Source organism: Scyliorhinus torazame, chromosome 12, assembly GCF_047496885.1.
Source record: "Scyliorhinus torazame isolate Kashiwa2021f chromosome 12, sScyTor2.1, whole genome shotgun sequence".
In the NCBI taxonomy this organism is placed as follows: Eukaryota; Metazoa; Chordata; class Chondrichthyes; order Carcharhiniformes; family Scyliorhinidae; genus Scyliorhinus; species Scyliorhinus torazame.
The window spans coordinates 159,560,730-159,577,810 of record NC_092718.1 but is presented as its reverse complement, the minus strand read 5'-3'; the positions used below and the strand labels follow the sequence as shown (position 1 = coordinate 159,577,810).

The window sequence follows — 17,081 nt, the reverse complement described above, 5'->3', positions numbered from 1 at the left end:
AAGACATTCTGAACGCCATGAATCTCGCGAGGTTTAACATCTGCATCGAGCCACCGAGTCGGACGCAATGAGGCCGTTCGATTGTGCCTGGCGTCTCTAAATCCCGCAAAACACGTGCATTTGTTCTATTTGGCATTACAACTGTACTCCTATTTGATGGACTTCCATTACCACCTCAGAGCTACAGCAGGAGGAAAATATTTCACACAGAAGCCAACCATATTTTATCGGAGTGCGTAAATAAAAAGAGCTGTAGTAATGTCTCTTCCCACTGTCTCTTTCTTTGCTAACTTCCTGTATTCTTCTACAAATTTTGAAATAGGGATACCTGATCCAAAGGCATCGGTAAACTTTTGCATTTCAGTGATTTTTCTTCAATTCAGAGGCCAGCGGACTATGACTATATTGGGGGTGGGGGCTTAAAGATGCATTTCAGCACCTTTTGGTGAAAATATTGTGAAATATGATCACGAGCAGTGTAGTGCTCTCCACACAAATAATTTCTCTTCCATCAGGTATCACTGGAGATTAAAGGCAGAACAAACAATTTGCACAGCAACTACTTAATGGAACACAATCTGGCCCGACCATTTTGCTAGTGGAAAAACTTTATTACATGTAAATTATTGTTGGTTATTAGGCCTCCCTGAGCACAATAGAAGCCAGTAGGAAAGCAATGAATTTACTGATTGCAGACAATACCTTCAAGGTACCATGTATGAAACAGTTTGCAGAACAAAAATACACAACTTGTGACAGGATTTCACAGCCTCCTGCTTCTAAGATCAGATAAGTAGGGCACATGCTTTAAAATCTCACTGCCTCAACCTCATAGCATGAGAAAAATAGTGCATGTTATAATGTTCCACTGCCTAACCCCAAAATTGTGCACATGTTATAAAGGTTCCACTGTCCATTCCACTGTGGATTAGATTCTATTCTATTTTTAATGCTCATGGTTAAAAGACAATAAAACAAGGATACACACAGGGATTACAGATACTATGGTTTCTAATATCACTGCTGTGGTCAATTGCAAACGACAGGCGATACACACAAAACTGTGTAAGTAACCAATGAAGATTCAATTTGCTGAAGTTTTTTGCTGGTTGATGCTGTGTAAACATGTATTGGAAGTGTTCCAAAGTGCCTGGAGGGAGAGATCGAGGGAAAGGGAAGCAAGTGAGTCCAGCTCAGCCTGATCTGGCTTTGAACAGAATATCACCAATATTATGATGGTAGTCTTGAGAACTTTGGAAGATGCAGCCCGTGCACCCTCGCTTTATCATTCACAGCTGTGGGAAGTGATACTGCATTAAAAATCAGGAAGGGGAAAACACAGCTAGCTCTAAAGAAAGTGCAATAGACCAGAGGCTTTTCAGAGGCAGCACTGGATTGAAAGGCCCTCCCAAGAAATGTCCAGTTATTGCCGGGGACCGTCTTCTGTGACGCCCTGAGCAGCTAGCTCGGCAATGACATTGTCCAGGTAGTTGGGGTCAGGGAATCCGTGCCCCGAGACATTGGACCCCATCTCTGTTTTATGGTGAATTTCATTCCAAACCACGGTGTCCGTTTCTCCAGTTGTGTTCGACGTTCCCACAGTAAAAATCAGCCGTCTGTTCCATGCTACTTTGAGAAGCTCCAGAACCTGAAATACAAGATTCCATACAGTTTTCATTCACTTCCAGGGGTTGTACATTAATAGTTTTACAGAGAGAGCACTGAAAAAAGTGGAAGTCCATTGGTGCCCTGAGATTTAAAAAAAAATTCTTTCATGGGACATGGGCGTCACTGGCAAGGCCAACTTTTCTTGCCCATCCTCAATTCCCCTTGAACTGAGTGGCTGCTCGGCCATTTCAGACTTGACATTACCACTATGCCACTGTCTCCCAAGTAACCCCGCTCTGCGCTGTTAACGGATCTCAACTGTAGGAGCCCAATAGCTGTACAGTGTATTGGACTGCAGCATCCAGCAAAATGCAGAACTCCATTCATGGAGCAAGTGGTTGATTTTTTTTTTTCTTTAACCAACATTCAATGGTTGCTTTTTTAAAAAGTAAATTTAGAGTACCCAACTATTTTTTTTCAATTAAGGGCAATTTAGCATGGCCAATCCACCTAACCTGCACATCTTGGGTTGTGGGGATGTAACACACGCAGACATGGGGAGAATGTGCAAACTCCACAGTGATCTAGAACCAGGATTCAAACCAGTGTCCTCAGCGCCGTAGGCAGCAGTGCTAACCACTATGCTATGTGCCATCCCCTATGGTCTCTTAATAAAGTTCCATTCTTTAAAAAAAAAAATTAGTGAACCCAATAATTGTTTTGTCCCAATTAAGAGGCAATTTAGCGCAGCAATCCACCTAACCTTCTCATGTTTGGGTTGTGGGGGTGAGACCCACACAGATACGGGGAGAATGTGCAAACTCCACATGGACAGTGACCTGGGGCCGGGATCAAACCCTGGTCCTCAGCGCCGCAGGCAGCTGTGCTAACCACTGAGCCACCATGCCACCCCTACAAGGTTTCATTCTTGTAATCAATTCAATTCTCACATGTCTACCAAGTGGAAATTCTACACAAAACCAAAGCCAGCGCAGGTAGCAATCATAACTATTATATAATTAATTAGTTATTTTAATTGTAAAAACAGTTTAATCTACTCCATTATGCTCAACAGTACCTGTTTGCCCTTTTCACTATAAGGCAAGTAGCAGTGCCTGGGGAAGCCACGGGTAGTGTATGGCTTGCCTGGGTTCGGGTGCTCTGGGCCCTGTGAGCAATGGGAATATGGTTAGTTTCAGCAAATAAAACATGGGTAGATCCAAGCTCTCAGTTACAGTTTCCAATGGGATATTCAGTCTTTCTTCATTACATTTTCAGAATTGTTTTACTTCTAATATAGGAAGCACAGTAAATTCAATGAATGGCAATAAGGAGATAAACAGAAGATTGGCTCTCCAAATATGTTTGGACTACACAGTGTAGGATCCATGTACATTTGCCAGGTCCCAAGTTCAATGTTGTGTAGGCTGGTCTCTGTTGGAGTGGTGCCATTGATTTAAGCCAGACTGGGGGTGGAAAGAGGGAGTCACAACTCCTGGCCAAGATTTTCCAGCCCTGCCCACGAGGAGAATCAGCACAGGTGGGCTCGGAAAATCTGTTGACTTTGGGCAGGAATTTCCAGTCCAAATCCCACTCCATTATTATCCAGTTACTTAACTAGAAAGAGACCGTGATTTCCACGGGTTTGGGCTCACATGGGATGCCCTCTATAATTGAATAAACTGCAGCTCATTGTCTAAATGACCACTTGGACAGAGAAGCCTGAATATTTAAGATTTCAAGAGTTTAAAAAAAAAAACCAAAACATTAGTGATCAAAAAAAAAACAAATGCCCAGTGCCAAATGTGTCTCCCTGTCACTGCCCCCACTGGGCAGCATTCAGAATGGGAGTCCAAGCAGCACCGCAGCTTAAAAATACTATATACATTGCCCTGGCCCACATGAATGTCCAAAGCTCCTTAATGATTCTATCAAAATCCCACCAAATTAGGAAACGGGAGTAATTTCAAACAGTGGTACCTGCCTCTGGGTACAGTTCACCCCTCCCTGCACAGCACATGCTACACAACAGATTTAGGTGGAAAGGGAGGCAACAGATGCTGTTTCCATTGCAATCAAAGGTTCGGATGTAAATTTTCTTGAATTGGGCCAATCATAAATAATGATAGGCAATAACAGCTCCTCCACGATCATCCTCAACACTGGTGCCCCACAAGGCTGTGTCCTCAGCCCCCTACTATACTCCTTATACACCTATGACTGTGTGGCCAAATTCCCTCAACACGATTTTCAAATTTGCTGATGACATCACCGTAGTGGGTTGGATTTCAAACAATGACGAGACAAGAGTACAGGAATGAGAGAGAATCTGGTGAACTTGTGCGACGACAATAATCTCTCCCTCAATATCAACAAAACAAAGGCGATTGTCATAGACTTCAGGAAGCGCAGTGGAGAACATGCTCCTGTCTACATCAATGGGAACGAAGTAGAAAGGGTCGAGAGCTTCAAGTTTTTAGGTGTACAGATCACCAACAGCCTGACCTGGTACCCCCCATGCCGACACTATAGTTAAGAAAGCCCACCAACGACTCTACTTTCTCAGAAGACTAAGGACATTTGACATGTCAGCCAAGACCCTCACCAATCTCTACAGATGCACCACAGAAAGCATTCTTTCTGGTTGTATCACAGCTTGGTATGGAGCCTGCTCTGCCCAAGACCGCAGGTAATTACAAAAGGTTGTGAATGTAGCCCAGTCCTTCACGCAAACCAGTCTCCCATCCATTGACTCTATCTATAATTCCCGCTGCCTCAGTAAGGCAGCCAGCATAATTAAGGACCCCATGCACCCCGGACATACTCTCTTCCACCTTCTTCAGTCAGGAAAAAGATACCAAAGTTTGAGGTCACGTACCAACCGACTCAAGAACAGCTTCTTCCCTACTGCCTTCAGACTTTTGAATGGACCTACCTCGGATTAAGTTGATCTTTTCTCAACACCTTGCTATAACTGTAACATTATATTCTGCAGTCTCTCCTTCCTTCCCTATGTACGGTATGCATTGTTTGTACAGCATGCAAGAAACAATACTTTTCACTGTATACCAATACATGTGACAATAATAAATCAAATCAAAATAAATAATAAACCAGCAATTCTAGTTTAGATATTGGAGTTGAAATTAGATTTATGAATTTCTGATGAGTAATTAACTCAAATTGAGCCTAAATCTCCCTTTACTGGGCTCTCTGATAGTTGTAAACTCAAACTGAGGTTGAAATTTCCTCACCCAAACTATAGACACAATAGCTCACTCGGCTCTAGAGTCATAGCCAACTATTTGCTGCAATGCAATTACGGATGGACCAGAAACAATATCCATTGATGAGCATTGAGGGATTAATTTAAATAGTAAAGCAGCCATCAACCTACAGCTTTGAAATTATTGCAACAAGACCAGTTGAACACACAAAATATAGATGATTGCAAAAGAATATTGGTTTCCCACAACTAATTTGCTGGATAATGTTAAAATTTGAATCTTCAAGAGGTATTACTTCGCCCGTCGCAAATGACTTGAGTGGTTACCTGAATACCATGCGGGATATTATACACAATTTGTATCGATCCAGAGTCTGGGTATCCAGGCAGTGACTGCGGTAATAAATAAATCTCCATCTTTCCTTTTGGCTGTGTCCCAGTCTTTTCACCATAGATTATTTTACATGAGGGACACTGCAAACTGCCATCCTGAAACAGAAATGAATTCAATTGTTTAGCACACTTCTCTAATCTGGAAACAATGACTTTATATACTGGAATAACACACATTTCCCTGCCCTAATGAACCAGCCCATGATTGTCCATTATTCTAAGTAATACAATATGTGCATGTGGCACTCCTATACAGTACTGAGGGAAGCAGACAGGGAAGGCCTCTGATTTTATCTGTCTGAGGAGTTTACCTTTTAGCCGAGCCACTGGTGAATGGACTACACTTAATCTTACAGTTCCTTATCACAAGTCACCAATGCTTGGCTATTAAAAACACTGAATGAATGTGGAGGGGGGAAAAGGTATGAACGAATAGGTAGCAGCTTAGAAATAAGCAATTAAAAATAATCACCACAGAACTGATCTAAAATCAATGCTTACCATTCACAATATCCTTTGCCCAAAGAATATTCTTCCCCTTTAGGGAAGGTTGCAATAAGGGAGGAACTGTGGCGCAGTGTTTGGCACTGCTGCCTCACAGCGCTGAGGTCTCGGGCTCAATCCTGGCCCCGGGTCACTGTCCGTGTGGAATTTGCACATTCTCCCTATGTCTGCGTGGGTCTCACCCCCACAACCTAAAGAATTGCAGGGTAGGTGAATTGGCCACACTAAATTGCCCCTTAATTGAAAAAAAAAAGCATTGGGTACTTTAAATTTAAAAAAAGGGAAGATTGCAATATCCTTTGTCCAAAGAATATTCTTCCCCTTTAGGGAAGAAAAACCCTGCTTTACTATTGCCGGTTGAAATACATATGAAATGGGACAATTTTCTGTACCTTGTTTCCGTTTTCATACATGGCCATCATACATAACAAATGGAAGACATGGCCACATCTTGTGAATTTCCCCAGTGCACCCGGCAGAATGTTTCTCGTCCTGGACACTCCATCATACCCAGACAAGGCACCCAGCTTCTCCATGCAAATCATACAGTCCTAAAATAAACAAAAACCAAAAGCAATATTTAGCTTTAAAAGCTTAACATTCAGTAGATTTGAGCACAATATCATGCTGATTTCCAGTTCTGAGTCTGCACTGTGGGGCGCAGTGGGAGAATGAGCAGTACCACACCACTGTCCAGAGGCACACTTTGAACCGTGTTGACCAATGCTCAGGAGCGTGCAGTCACGGTAATGAAATAGAAAGATGGATTCAACCTCTAAAAGTTAATTGAGGGCAACAAGTTAGCTGAAGCATTCAAACAAGGGTCTCAAGATTGATCCAGAGATTCTCATTTCCCTGTAAATTGCAGATATCTGTAATGTGTCAGCATGGTTAGGTTGGTAAGTCAATTCTCAGGCCCTACTCCAGATTTTAACATTATCTAGACTGATAGTTCAGTGTACTTTTGTTAGATTTTGTTTTGACGCCTTGGCCAACATTCCTCTCAGCCATATAAAATAGCCATTTATTTGCTGTCTGTGGGATCTTCCTGTTATACATTGGCTGCCACATTTACTTCCATAACAGTGACTCCATTTCAAAATTAATACCCTAATTCAAAAGTGCTTTAGGAAATCTTAAGATGTTATATTAATTCAAGTTCTCCATTTTTCACTTAACTAAAAAACACAAGATAACAGCCATGTTTATTTGCTCTATGTCTAATATAACACAAAATGGGCCTAAGTGTTAACATATGGAAAGTCCATTAAAATGCTAATTGAACAAATTAGCACACCCACACCATCCTAAGCATTCTTTCCTTTTTAATTCCATTCCAACTTGCTGCTGCACCATGAATAGGTCGATAGAGAATTCAGTCCTACTTAACAAATGGAAAATGTTAACGTATTAAACCAATTCTGGAAATTAAGAGATTAATAAGCATAATTTATTACTAGGTTATGATGAGTAAATGTCTTTTAAATTCCCATTTATTTCAGGTTCCTTGTGTAAACATATTAGTGTTCAAGGTCACAAGTATCCAGTAAGTGTTACCATGGACACCTTAGACAAGGCTTCACTGTCTTCTCAACTGCAGCAAACATACTGCTTTTTCACAGTCCAAGCACCCTTTCATCTACCTAGGATGATGGGCATGTATCAAGTATTTTAGGGTTGGGGTAACTTCATATGATGTACTTTTGCTGATGGCTGAATGGACCAATCCACGAGAGTCAGGTTATGCCACAAGTGCCTCATTTGAAGTGATTATCAGTAGTTATAGGCTGTTGTATTCAGCGTTGCCGCCCATTGCCAAGACTTAGGAGCCACTGATAGGCATGGTGGTGCACCCTGACCCAGAGGTGATGTCACCATTTTCCTCAGTCATCAGCTAAAGTCTTCCATGTGTAAAAACTGATGTTTGGGACCTTGGTGTCACGCTTGCAAGCATCCTTTAATTGGAGCTTTGGGTGTCCTACTGGTCTTCTGGCTCCGGTTACCTCACCATGCAGAAAACCCTTGGGTATGCGACCATCCTCCTTCTTGCAAATGTCCCCAAGCAAGCAAAGTCACCTCTGCTTGATGAATGGGACTTCTGTCTTTGAGAGGACTGCCGTTTTCATGATATGTTCATGATTCCTGACTAGATATGGTCCCCACTTAACCAGACAAAACAGTAGAATTCTACAAACCTCAAGGCATATATCTGCAAGTATGCCACATTATACTATGACCTGTAGAAAGATTTTGTACAACACAGTAATAAAACATGTTTATCATAATAAATGAGCTCACTAATGGAGAACAATCTGTGATTTAGAAGTGTACTGACATAACAATTGTGGTCACACAACTGTTAGAGCTAAAGCAATAAATCCACATTTTGTTCTAAGTTCTGGACAGTTAAGATAACATTGTTTTGCTTTGGTCCCATTTTAGGAAAGTAATTTTTCCTTCCCATCAGTTTGCTTGTTTCACTTAGTAAACTGGGTGGATAGATGCCTTGTTCACAAAGCTCTGCCAACTGTACCAACTATTACCCTCAAGTAATAATTCCCACCCACGATATTCCTGACAGGAAGTGAATGCAATGGACTGAATGAGAGGACACATTGTGCTTTTAGAAAATTAAAACAACTAAATAAAACAAGTCGATTGTTTGCAAGAATAAGGACACCCTCTTGACAGTGGTGGTGGGAGCTGGGAATAAAATAACGATTTTAAGGGTGGCATGGTGGCGCAGTGGTTAGCACTGCTGCCTCAAGGCATTGAGGACCCAGGTTCGATCCCAGCCCTGGGTCATTGCCCGTGTGGGATTTGCACATTCTCCCAGTGTCTGCATGGGTCTCACGGCTATAACCCAAAGGTGTGCAGGGAAGGTGGATTGGCTACGCTAAATTGCACCGCAATTGGAAAACAAAAATAATGATTTTAGTCCTTTTAGAAGAGCCATGTTTTGCATTAGGCAAGGCAAAAACTGAAAAAAGGAAACTTCTGCTTTAGAAGTACTTTGTGCTTAAATATTAGTGTTTAGGATGACACGGTGGCGCAGTGGTTAATACTGCTGCCTCAAAGCACCGAGAACCCAGGTTCGACCACGGCTCCGGGTCACTGCCTCTGTGAAGTTTGCACATTTTCCCCATGTCTGTGTGGGTCTCACCCCCACAACCCAAAGATGTGCACGGTAGGTGGATTGGCCACACTAAATTACCCTTAATTGTAAAAATTAAAAAGAAATATATTAGTATTGAATTATAAAATCACAGCTCGTCCGTCGACAAAACTTTGACTTCACCTCATCTGGAATCTCTTCTGTTCTCATCATGTACTTCTTTATCACTTCTTCTGGGTCCTTTATCATTTCTGTAATGAAAGAAAAAGACAAGTTATACAATTGCCATCTTCCAGTCTATCATGAATTTGCAGTCAATACTTGATATTTTCAAAAACCACAGACGGCCATAAAGAGTCACCTGACTTCTCTTGTGGAATGAAGCACTCTCCCCCCCCCGTTCTCAAGATGGAACAAAAAGAACATTCCAGACTGATGTGGTCTCAAAAGGGCAATTTCAAATTGAATAGGTCACTGAGGTACAAAGACACTAGGGCGGCACTGCCGGTTGTGCAGTGGTCAGCACTGCTGCCTCAAGGTGCTGAGGATCCGGGTTCAGTCCCGGCCTCGGGTGTGGGGTGTTGGCACTTCTCCCAATGTCTGTGTGGGTCTCACCCCAACAACCCAAAAAGTTGTGCAGGGTAGGTTAATTGGCCACGCTAAATTGCCCCTTAATTGAGAGAGAGAGAATTTGGAACTCAAATATTATTTTTTAAAAGTATAAAGACACTAGCTGTCTCAAATTCTCATGTTGTGGAAGTCATCGCATAGGATCTATAATTGACCAGGTGACCCACCTTATTTGGAAATGAACTTTGAACTTGTAACAGCTCAACATCTAGCCCAACCAAATTTCCTCAAATCTTTTTTTTATATAAAAAAAGTATTTTTATTAAACGTTTGCCATTTTATACAAGAATACAAACAGTAAACTAAAATAGAAACAATCATCTAATCTATGCAAACTCTCCCTCTCGAAACAACCCTCTGCCCAATTTGTTCCCCATCCCCATCTAGCAGCTAACAGTGACCAATTCCTTGAAATAGAATATAAACGGTTGCCATCTCCGGTAGAACCCTTCAATTAATCCCCTCACAGTATATTTGACCATCTCAAGATGCAAAAACTCCACAAGCCCCCTAGCCACGCTGAGGCACGGGGTGGCATCGCCAGTATTCAACTCAACAGGACTCGCCTCCTCGGGCAACCAACGAGGCGAAGCCAAGGACATATGCCCCGCACTCGTCAAATTTCCTCAATTCTAACTATCAACCTGAACATTACAAGCAGTGCAATGTAAAACATAAATAAATTAAAGTCAAAGGCTAGGTAGGGGCTAGTTTAGCACAGGGCTAAATCTCTGTCTTTTAAACCAGACCAAGGCAGGCCAGCAGCACGGTTCAATTCCCGTACCAGCCTCCCTGAACAGGCGCCGGAATGTGGCGACAAGGAGCTTTTCACAGTAACTTCATTTGAAGCCTACTTGTGACAATAAGCGATTTTCATTTCATTTCATTTTTCATTTCAGGTAATAGAAAACAAAACATTCCCAACAGCCTCTAGAATGGTTAAGAGGGAGCCTGAGTATCACTGCCCATTTTTACAAAACTGCATGAATCACAAGGTGATGTTAATTCCCTGCACTCTGCCATCATGTCTCTTTCGAGGGCCAAAAATGATTTGCTCAAAAAAAGGCAAATAATATCACGAGGTACAAACTTTAACCTAAGAGGGCTACCATGCTATCAAGTGATATCAACATTCACAACTGAAGGGAGGGTTATTTGTTCAAACTGTTTGAACGTCTGATTCTCTCTACTTAAATAAATTTGGCATTTCCTAGTCGGGCTCACAAATTACTCACAACAAAGCCTCCCATTATTACACACGCAAGATTTGATGAAATGACCAGGTAGCACTCTCCAAACTCTTTTATTCTCCAGGTGGTCTCAGTTCCGCTCTGATTTCTTCCTTTGGTTCTCTTTCCTTACTCACAAATACTTCCCTTCAGTTGAGGGGATAAAACGGTCTGTGCTACGGATGATGCAGTAGCAGTCTACAATAACCCGACAAAGAGGATTAGAGCAGCACTAGTCCTGTCACAGTTATGCCTCAGACGGCGTTTTATTGCCAAGTTATTTGGACAGTCTACTCAGTTTGAAGGTGCTTAATTTGAATTGGTTGTTAATTCAAAGTGAAATTGTGCAAAAATACTTGTGCTCTTTATCAAATTGATTTCAATTCATACTGCTGGATAATTTAAATCTTTATCAAAGCAAAACATAACTTTAAATGAACAGGAGTACACTTGTATCAAGTGGGAACTGGTAAATTCACTCAAGAGGCGGTAGATTGCATGAACCCTCGGAAAAGGCCATGAGTTACACCTATACTTCCTCTCCCAAGAGACCTTGGATTGGAAAAGGACAATTTGTATATAACGTTGAAGGAGCATATAGCAGGTTGCTGCTTTTACCGCATTACTATTATGCACCAGATTGGAAATAGTTCTAGGAGAAAAATTCCTGAAGCAAAATTAAACGTTCAGATCTCCGTCTCTCTATAAGCAGGAACTTTCTTTTCCTGAACTTTTCATCAATTCATTGCTTAACTGAGGAGGTATAGGTCAGGGAAGAATAATCATGGGGTATTTTAATTATTTTGAAATAAATTAGCAGAAAGGAGTAGGAAAAAGTGCAACAGTTATTGGAGTTCTTAAGAAATGTGTGCAGGACTCCTTTCTTAGCCGGTCTGTAAAAAGAAGAATGAGAAATGTATCAGAACAGTGAAGCAGTGAGTGTAGGGGAACATCTAGGAAATAGTGATAACAATACAAGATTTTAAGGTAAAGGTTGAGCAGGACATAGATAAAACAAAAGTAATACACAAATCAAAGTAATTAATTGGCAAAAGAATTAATTTTTCGGGGATGTTAATGGAACTAGGTTGAGTAAATTGGGGCAAAGCACTTACATTGATATGAAGCAACATTGGTAAACTTTTAAAATGATCACGAGTCTTCAGGAGAAATATATCCCACTAAACTAACCAGTAATGGCACACCATGGGTGAATAAACATAACTGAAAAACTGAAAGAAAAATATTTACACCAAGCATATAGCCAACAAAGAAAAGGATGACAAAAGGAAACATGTAATGGCTAGGAAAGAAGATTAAAAAAATAGGAAAGGGCAGCACGGTGGCGCAGTGGTTAGCATTGCTGCCTCACGGCTCAGAGGTCCCAGGTTCAATCCCGGCTCTGGGTCACTGTCCATGTGGAGTTTACACATTCTCCCTGTGTTTGCGTTGGTTTCATCCCCTCAACCAAAGATGTGCAGGGTAAGTGGATTGGCCCCGCTAAATTGCTGCTTAATTGGAAAAAATGAATTGGACACTCTAAACTTATATTATAAAAAAATTTTATTTTTATTTTTTTTAAATAGGAAGACAACAAATTACAAAATTAAACCATCATGGAACATAAAAAAAGCAATTGAATTCTACAGACAAATAAATAACAGCGGAAAAAAAATCAGGCAGGAATAAACTCACAGGTAAGGCTGGTGAAATGGTAGAAATAGCAAATTACTTTACTTTGATTTTACTAGCAAGATTGCAATAGTTTACATGACATTAGAAAACAAAAAGGTTGCTCAGAAACCTCAGGCAAGTGCCGTTTGGTACTGGTCCCCACAAATGACGACCTGATGGAACGGCACTCGCGGGGGCCTCCCAGGGGATCGGAGGCCCCAGCTGTATGCCCTTTGGGCAGGGGTGGTTCCCTGGCACTGCTGGTGCTGCCAGGGTGCCAAAGTGGCATTTTTGTGCGAATAAGGGCCAGGGTTGCCTGGCGATGGTGTTGGGGGGGGGGGGTTTCAGGTTGGGGGTTCTTTTGGGGCCTCAGAGATCAGGACGATTTTTTTAAAGTGGCATCCCGATCTCACGCTACAACGGGGAGTTCCAGCGAGTGGAGCGCCCCTCTGTAAAAAAACAGGGCTATGCACGGCCTCGGCCATACGTTCCGTAAAGGCCCATTATTAAACATGAGTCATGTTGAATAGCTATGTGTTTCTCGACACTGCGAGTGCCGGGAAACACGTGGCTAGATGCGCTACTGGGAGAATCGTGCCAACTCATAGAAAAAGCAAAAAGGTTATAAAAAAGATATTTGACAGTAGGAGATAATTGATAAACTGAGAGGGTAAAAGAAAAAGAGTCCAAATGGATTGCATCTGTGTATATGAGGTATTGGAACTATTGAATACATAAAAATAGGTTAGAAGAGGGATTAGTGCCAGAGGACTTGTAGCCCTCGAATGTGATTCCTATATATCAAGAGAAAAACTGAATGATTCCAGAGAACCAGAGACGAATTAAGTTAATGTCAGTGTTAGGAAAGAGAATAGATACTCTACTGCTAGAAACCAAAAATACAATAAATAACAGAAAGCAAGAATTACAAGAGAGAAGGACATGCTCAGCCAATCTTTTTAAAATGTTTGAAGAGGAAAGGTAGATAATGCAGTAGATGTTTAATTTGATTTGCTTTTTATTACGATAGTAATTTGGATCACTACTTAAATGATATTCATTGCTGTACTCCTAGATCCCCATATTTCTTGAGCTATTTTAGACATTTATTTTCCAAGGACTTTCCCAACTCTTCATTATAAAAATGTCCTACCTCACATTGGCTTATATTTTAGTGTGTCAATTACATAACATTCTGCAAACGTATTAATATCTTCTTGTAATACCATCCTCTTCTGTTTATTTGGGGTCATCTGCAAATTTTGAAATGTTACTTCTGATTTCCAAGTCCAAATCATTTTATTAAGTGGCGAGTACGAACAGCAGAGTTCCCAGCACCACGCCTCGCGGAACCCTCCCAACTTCCCATCTTTTTGGCATCCGAGTGGCTAGCTTTAACCCTTCCCGTCTGTTTTCTGGGCAGTTTGCTATCCATTCTGCCTCTTATCCCTTAACTCCACATGTTCTGACCTTAGTCGGTAGTCTATTATGCAACCAAAGCAAAATCTTAAGAACATCTATTGCAGGACAGACATTGATTGTGTTTGGTGGCAATAATCATTCTCCTTGGCACATGTGCATTAATATTTAAATAGAATATTTTCTCTTCATCCACGGGATGCTAGCGTCATTGGCAAGAGCAGCAAATGTTGCCCATCCCCAACTGCCCTGAGAAGGTGCTGTGACAATGGAGTGGTTTGCTAGGCCATTTCAGAGGGCAGTTAAGAGTCAACCACATTGATGTGGGTTTGGAATCACATATAGGTCAGACCAGGTAAGAGCTGCAGATTTCCTTCTCTGAAAGGACATTAGTGAACATGATGAGTTTTCACAGTAATCAAGGATAGTTTCATGACCACCATTAGTGAGGCCAGTTTTCAATTCCAGAATTGTAAAATTCTTAATATCCTTACAATGCTGTATCATTTTCATCACCAATCAGAAATATCCAAACATTCATGTTTACTTTTAACTGCACAATTGAAATGTCAACGATCAATCTATTACCTGGTTGAATAGTTTATGACCATCAGGTTGATGCTGAGACTGAGTGAATGTTTTGAGTTGAGCTTTTTATATCAGATGCTCCATAGGATTTATATACTTAATTGCGGAGCTTGAAACGACAGTAACTCGAAGGGGATGATTGTGAATTGAACCCAAATATGGCCACCTGGGACCCGTTAAATGACACAAAGTTATGAGAGTTATATTAGCATAATTTAATATTAACCAGCAAACTGGGCAGCAGGGCGGCACAGTGGCTAGCACTGCTACCTCATGGCGCTGAGGTCCCAGGTTCGATCCTGGCTCTGGGTCACTGTCCGTGTGGAGTTTGCACATTCTCCCAGTACTTGCGTGGGTTTGGCCCCCACAACCCAAAAATGTGCAGGGTAGGTGGATTGGCCATGCTAAATTGCCCCTTAATTGAAAACATTAATTGGGTACTCTAAATTTAAAAATAAAACAGCAAACTAATTATCAAATGCCTTATTCACATCTTTTCTCTTTAAAAAAAAAAAATTTAGACTGCCCAATTCATTTTTTCCAATTAAGGGACAATTTAACATGGCCAATCCACCTACCCTGCACACCTTTTTGGGTTGAGGGGGCGAAACCCATGCAAACATGGGGAGAATGTGCAAACTCCACACGGACAGTGACCCAGAGCCGGGATCGAAACTGGGACCTCGGCGCCGTGAGGCAGCAATGCTAACCATACCGTATTCAAATTTAAGATCAGAATATGATGTGGAGATGCCGGTGTTGGACTGGAGTGGGCACAGTAAGAAGTCTTACAACACCAGGTTAAAGTCCAACAGGTTTGTTTGAAATCACTAGCTTCCGGAGCGTAGCTCCTTTCTCAGGTGAAAGATCAGAATAATAAGTGCATTACAAGACTAAGCCAAATGATGAATTCAGAGACCTTAAACTGCAAGAGCAGAATCCAAGCTGCGTAGGAATGCCACTAAAAAACTACAATGGAGCTATAGGATTGAACTGGCTCTCAGCGATATTGTATCCAGTGATTTCCTTGGCAAATAAAATGAGATGCAACCCGCCAACTTCTACCACTTTCAGTACTGTGAATCTCATTGAAACTACGGCACTGCTGCCTCACAGCTCCAGGGACCCAGGTTCAATTCCGGCCTCGGGTGACTGTGGAGTTTGCACTTTCTCCCAGTTTCTGCGTGGGTTTCCTCCGGGTGCTCCGGTTTCCTCCCACATTCCAAAGATGTGCAGGTTAGGTGGATTGGCCATGCTAAATCTCCCTTAGTGTCCAATAAGGTGAGATGGGGTATTGGGTTACAGAGATAGGGTGGAGGTGTGGACTTAAGTAGGGTGTTCTTTCCAAGGGCTGGTGCAGACTCGATGGGATGAATGGCCTCCTTCTGCACTGTAAATCCTCTATTCTACAGGCTATGGGCCATGGGTTGGGAAAAGGGATTAGAATAGTTAGGTGGTTGTTTTTGATCGGCGTTGACGCGATGGGCCTTTTCTGAGCTGACATGACTATGATTCTATATACTTTAAATTTGAATTAGGACAAGAAAATAACTAATTCTGTGAATTGTTTGGCTGCTCATAATTTACACCTGCCAAGTTAATATCAAACCACCAATCTGAATTTCAGTCTCTGGGAAACGCTATTCTTCATGGAAGTCCAGAGAGGATATCCCAGAAGGAGAGGCCTCGGGGTAAGTCAATACAGTTCCAAAAAACAAGTAACAGGGCATAAGAACTAGGAACAGGAGTAGGCCATCTGGCCCCTCGAGCCTGCTCCGCCATTTAATGAGATCATGGCTGATCTTTGTGGACTCAGCTCCACTCTCTGGCCCGTACACCATATCCCCGATACCCTTTATTCTTTAGAAAGGTATCTATCTTTTTCTTAAAAACGTTTAAAGAAGAAGCCTCAACTGCTTCACTGGGCAAGGAATTCCAGAGACTCATAACCCTTTGGGTGAAGAAGTTCCCCCTACACTCCGTCCTAAATCTACTTCCCCTTATTTTGAGGCTATACCCTCTAGTTCTGCTTTCCCCGATCAGTGGAAACAACCTGCCCGCATCTATCCTATCTATTCCCTTCATAATTTTATATGTTTCAATAAGATCCCCCCGCATCCTTCTAAACTCCAATGAGTACAGTCCCAGCCTACTCAACCTCTCGTCATAATCTAATCCCCTCAACTCTGGGATCAACCTAGTGAATCTCCTCTGCACTCCCTCCAGTGCCAATATGTCCTTTCCCAGGTAAGGAGACCAAAACTGAACACAATACTCCAGATGCGGCCTCACCAACACCCTATACAATTGCAGCATAACCTCCCTAGTCTTGAACTCCATCCCTCTAGCAACGAAAGACAAAACTCGATTAGCCTTCTTAATCACCTGTTGCACCTGCACACCAACTTTTTGCGACTCGTGCACCAGCACACCCAGGTCCCTCTGCACAGCAGCATGTTTTAACATTTTACCGTTTAAATAATAATCCATTCTGCTGTTATTCCTCCCAAAATGGATAGCCTCACACTTGGCAACATTGAATTCCATCTGCCAGACCCTAGCCCATTCACCTAACCTATCCAAATCCTTCTGCAGACTTCCGGTATCCTCTGCACTTTTTGCTTTACCACTCATCTTAGTGTCGTCTGCAAACTTTGACACATTGCACTTGGTCCCCAACTCCAAATCGTCTATG

The 17,081-nt window shown here is 41.9% G+C and overlaps 1 protein-coding gene across 2 annotated transcripts in view; it reads right to left on the bottom strand.

Moving 5' to 3' along the window:
- Positions 1 to 590: 590 nt before the first annotated feature.
- dtx2 (deltex 2, E3 ubiquitin ligase) overlaps positions 591 to 17,081 on the bottom strand; it is a 79,483-nt gene continuing 62,992 nt past the window's right edge. For both annotated transcript variants that reach the window (XM_072469261.1, XM_072469262.1), the window contains 5 exons: positions 9,030 to 9,097; positions 6,124 to 6,282; positions 5,162 to 5,323; positions 2,687 to 2,776; positions 591 to 1,648 (listed from right to left, as the gene is read on the bottom strand). In XM_072469261.1, coding sequence (XP_072325362.1) covers positions 1,424 to 1,648; positions 2,687 to 2,776; positions 5,162 to 5,323; positions 6,124 to 6,282; positions 9,030 to 9,097 — 704 coding nt within the window. In that variant the 3' untranslated portion in view covers positions 591 to 1,423. The remainder of the gene's footprint in view (positions 1,649 to 2,686; positions 2,777 to 5,161; positions 5,324 to 6,123; positions 6,283 to 9,029; positions 9,098 to 17,081) is intronic.